The following is a 5000-nucleotide window of genomic DNA, read 5'->3' on the forward strand; positions in this document are numbered from 1 at the left end:
TGCCGAAAGAATTCTAACTCCGAGGAGGCATTCGCTGGTGCTAAAATTATCATAATTACAATATAATATCTCTTTTTAGTTTTATTATAACTTAGGTCAGAGAGAGAGAGAGAGAGAGAGAGAGAGAAAGAAAGAGATAGAGAGTGCATCGATCGAAGAATGAAATAAAAATAGATTGTGCAAACACGACAGAAAGTTCAAAGTTCGACCTCGAGAATTAAATGAAAGGAATAAAAAATAATTAAAAATATCAAACTTTTTTTATACATAAGTTGACTTACGAAAGAAGAGAGACGAAGGGACGTAAACGGTTAACCAAAGTAAAGTGTATAGATTCCTAGGAGAAAAATTATATAGTATGTACTTTGAATAATTTAAAAAAAAAAAAAAAAAAAAAAAAAGAAAAAAAATAAAAAGAATAAAACAAAAAAAAATAAAATAAAATAATCGAGTGATAGGAAGATACAGCAAGGAATAGGTTAGTAGAATAAGTAATTTTCATTTTTAGATACTTATTTCAAAACAGCTTTGTCAATTTTATCTTAGAGATGTATTTTGATCTTGTTTCGACAGACGCTCGAGTGAGAATGATTGTATCGACGCGTTTTGTTTACTAACGAGCTACCAACGAACTCGCTTACGATAAGTATTATTTACGATTTGTATTATGTCATAGAAATAGTTAGATAGATTGTTTACGTTGAATTATTATGATTATTCGATTAATACGGCTTATCGAGATATGTGAAGTATTTGAAAAAATGATTTTTTCATATAACGAGAATCTTTTAAATTCATTGTTAATAAATTTTTGAAAACGATTTATAAATATGATTCTCTTATCTTCTCGTATCTTATAAATATTATATATTTTTGTTTTTAAAGATCCATATAAAATAATTAATATGTGATTATCGTATTTTAAACGTATGTTCGGATTAATTAAAAAAAAAAAAAAAATTATCAGAATATTCCCGTAATAGTTTCCTAAAAAGTTTTGACAAACTGAATAAAAGTATTTGAATAAAAATGAAAATCGCTTGTTTTGCAAATATATACATATATATTGAATAATAAAAGCGTTTTTAGAGAAGGGAAAGATTTAGAGAGGAATTCTTCAGAAGGACCGTCACCTTTATCCTTGAAAGGATATCGAAGCGTGTAGGCCGTTTCATTGCTTGGCAATTGATCGCCAAGATGTTCAAGCTTCTCCAATTGTTTTCTGATATTTTCTACGGGATTATCAAGATTATTGTTGTTATTGTTGTTGCCTGTGGTATTAAGAGTAGCGTTTTGTTGTTTGCTATTAGAAATAGTCTTTCTTCCAAGACTTTTACGTCTCCTCATTGTGTTCGCATTCGTTTCACTCGCTGTAGTAGTGTCGTCGGATTCAAATTTCGCGGCGTTCTTCGAAGAAGGCACGCTATTGGTGGAAACAACGCCTCGAAACCCCTGACTGCTTTTGGCCGCGCTTTTCGAATCCTCACTTTCGTTTAAGCTCTGACTCTTCTCGTTCGTTGTTGTCCGAGCTACTACTTCTGTTGATTTAGCGTTTGCCACGGAATTCGTTGAATGTGTGCTCCTCAGCGGGGTACTACGGGCACGATTTAAGGCCTATAGCCAGATATTAAGGCGAATCGCATGAATATGAGCGAAATACCCTTTCAATTCTTAACACCGACTTATTAATTACGGTATTGAGAATTGCTAAGGTAATGATTATAATGACATTGAATGATATATGATATGGATTATGTTCATTTTTTCTTTCTTGGATTATATTAAAAAAAAACTTGATCGAAATTTCGTTTTTAATCCTTTCTTCAAAATGAATTATAAATAGATTTAAATATTATATTATAGATATATATATATATTTTCTTTTTGTTTAATTATATTATGAAATGGATTGAAACGTTAAGAATCGAAAGAAATTTGATGAAATTACTCACTTTTGATCGGACGAATCAGTCCTCTCAGTTTTTGATCTTTCTGTTTCCGATGCTGTGGTATATTCACCTCTGCTCTTATTCCTTCTTTCAACGGTTAGCCTTACATCGTTCTTCAACTTCATGTATTTCTCCTTCAAGGCCATATATTTGTCCTGCAGTAGACGTTTCTCGCAACGCATCTTCTCAAAGTCCATACACTCTTGTTGAATGGCAAGTTCAGTCTGCTTTCTAGCTTCCTTTTCAACGTCTCGAGAAAAATCAGCACGGATTTCCTCTAATCGTTGTTTGTACATCTTACGAGCAAGACCCTCCTGAAATGGCAGGACACAATGATCCAGGTTCAAACGATCAAGAACGTATCCTTATAACAAGAAACGTGCTATCGTCAAACTCCTGTAGTCCTCCTGTGCTTCAAATTGATCAATTTCGATCAACTTGGATTCAACTTGGATCACTTGATCGATCTAATTAGATCTATATCGATCTTTTTTCTTTCTTTTTCTTTTTTTTCTTTTTTTTTTTTTTCCTTTTAACCTAGTCGTATTATATTATTTGATTTTTATGAGTACGATTGAAATGTGTTATATGTAACTATGTTCTAAATGATATGCATGTACCTAAGAAATGTTAGCATGATACTTTCTCTCACTATACGATTACAACAAACGATTCATGAATTTAATAATAGAAAATTTTGTGTGATTATAATGTGACCCGGGTTATCCTGGGGAGAAAGTAGAAACGTGTCACACAGTTTATAGTCTCTGTGTTTTACGAATGAATCGTAACATTTTATTCTTTCTCAAATATAAACTCTTAACACATTAACACTATCATAATTGTGACGTCTCTATTCGATTGTATATTCTTCTTAAAACTATTAAATGTTTCATAATATATTATATTAAAAACAATTCGTATATTAGACCTTTACTATATAGTTTACATGAGCTAATAAAAATTCTTTTGTTCTGAAAAATTGACAAACATTTATACCTCTCTTTGATTCATTAATTGATCTATTATTTAAAATCTAATATAAAAATTTCTTCTGTTTATTTTCGTGTCTGTACATATTATATATATATATATATATATATATTATATATATATATATTATATATATAATATATATATTATATATATTATATATGTATGTATCTATGTATATATATATATGTGTATATATGTATAATTTTTAAAACGAATTAGTATATACTAATTTATTAAGGCCTAGGACTTTAAAACATTCCCTCTTTTTCTATTCTAATTTAAATATTAAAATTTTCTTAGTCACATACGTAGAAGGAAACAAAGGAAGTGCGCTTTTGTTTTTTTTCTTACTCTTTTCTCTTTTTTTTTTTTTTGGTTTCGCTTTCAATAGTATTTTAAAACAATAGACAGCATCGTCAGGTACTCACGTCGATTCTAAAGTCACGCAGGATCTCGGCAAGACACTTGTTGTGTTCCTCCGTAAGCTTTGTTATTTTCTCCCTCTGCTTCATTCTTAGTTCAGTTCTGACATCATCAAACTCCTTATCAAGTTTATTTTTTAATGCCTCGATTCTTTCGTTCTGTTGCTTATTCAACTCAAACTCGTTCAACTTTGCAAGTTTTTCTTCACCGAGATCACGTTCATGCTCGTTCTCGAGCTTCTCCATTTCTTGATTTCTTAACTCAAGAAGTTCGCGTTTTCTTTCATTTAATTCGGCTTTTAAACTGGTTAATATCTCTAAACGTTCTTTCTCGTAACAAACTTCTAACTCTTCTGTAACTTTCTTCAAATTCTCTGCTCTTGATTCGTCCATTTCTGCTATCAATTTTTGGATTTCTTGTTCTTCCTGAAAAAATAATTATTTGATCCTTTATAATATTAACATAATATATATATATATATATATATATATATATATATATATATATACACAGATAAAGGGTATAGATTTGCATGATACGAAAATTAATCTAACACTTTATACGATTTTCTATGAAAATACTGTTTTGCATGTTAATAATTCCTCAATGTACATTAATTTTCTTATGTATATATAAAAGAAAAATAAATTATTATTGTCACCTTCTCGGTCATTTCTCGTTTAAATTCAATCAATTTCTCTTCAAAGTTACGTTTAAGGGCTTCTTTTTTAATACGAAGATTTTCTTCAAATTCTTTTCTAGCTTGTTCAAGCTTATCGTCAAATTCTTTCTTCAAAGTTTCCATCTCTTTTTCATGTTCCACGGTTAAATTCATTTTCGTATCCTCGAAACTTCTTGAATGTTCAAGCTTAGATTTTCCAGGACGATGAGAACTTTCAAGTTCTCGTTCGATCCTAGAGAGATCAAAACTTCCATTTATACTATTTTTACGTAGTCTAACAGTAGTTTTCCATGTTTTTTCTGGTACGCTAGTTGAGTCTGTATTTCTCGTTATACTCGACTCCGTCTCACTTTTTGATATCACATCGATATTTTTAATATTCTCGAATTTGCTGGTACTGTATTGAACGTTTTGTTCGATTTCTTCGATTTTTATAAGCGATGCCTCGTTTGCATTCATTTGAGTACGATGCTCGCTTTCAGAAACGTTTCTAACGACGAATCTCTTTCCAACAATTTTGCTACTCTTTGGTAAAGGCTGTAGTTTGGTAAAAAGCGTATTCTTTCTCACATTGGTCTCGTCGATGTCAACTTTGTTGTCTTCGTCGAAAGAACGAGTAGATGTTTTCCAAGCTGACGTTTCCGAGCCTGTCGATTGACGATCAATCATAGTAGTGGTCGAGGCAGGTGGATTTTGTTCTTCCGATCCAGAATCCCATTCGTCTTCCGATCCGGAATAAGTGAACTTAATGTCAACTTCTTTCTCAAGGTCAAATCGTACACTCTTCCGTTCCTCGTCCAGCGGCCTCTCGTCTGCCGACAGAATTGGAATGGCAAATTTCATTAAATCGTTAAAGAATCTATAATAATCTTTCATTTTATAACGCTAAATTGAAAATTTCTATATGATCGTATTAAATCGTAAAGTCGAATGAAAAGGAATGATCGATC

General features: G+C 31.1%; 2 protein-coding genes across 10 annotated transcripts in view; one reads left to right on the forward strand and one right to left on the reverse strand.

Moving 5' to 3' along the window:
* The window catches only part of LOC124955876, a 47961-nt gene that overhangs the window by 8094 nt on the left and 34867 nt on the right, over window positions 1–5000 (forward strand). The gene's annotated exons all lie outside the window — the stretch shown is intronic.
* LOC124955873 (golgin subfamily A member 4) overlaps window positions 1–5000 on the reverse strand; it is an 11634-nt gene that overhangs the window by 1642 nt on the left and 4992 nt on the right. For 4 of the 5 annotated variants that reach the window (XM_047510933.1, XM_047510935.1, XM_047510937.1 and 1 more), the window contains 5 exons: window positions 4030–4862; window positions 3374–3793; window positions 1953–2263; window positions 1134–1594; window positions 1–40 (listed from right to left, as the gene is read on the reverse strand). The exon at window positions 1–40 is cut by the window's left edge and continues 133 nt beyond it. In XM_047510933.1, coding sequence (XP_047366889.1) covers window positions 1–40; window positions 1134–1594; window positions 1953–2263; window positions 3374–3793; window positions 4030–4862 — 2065 coding nt within the window. The remainder of the gene's footprint in view (window positions 41–1133; window positions 1595–1952; window positions 2264–3373; window positions 3794–4029; window positions 4863–5000) is intronic. The other variant, XM_047510934.1, reaches the window with a different exon arrangement.

The sequence above is a fragment of the Vespa velutina genome, chromosome 19 (genome assembly GCF_912470025.1).
Source record: "Vespa velutina chromosome 19, iVesVel2.1, whole genome shotgun sequence".
NCBI lineage: Eukaryota > Metazoa > Arthropoda > Insecta > Hymenoptera > Vespidae > Vespa > Vespa velutina.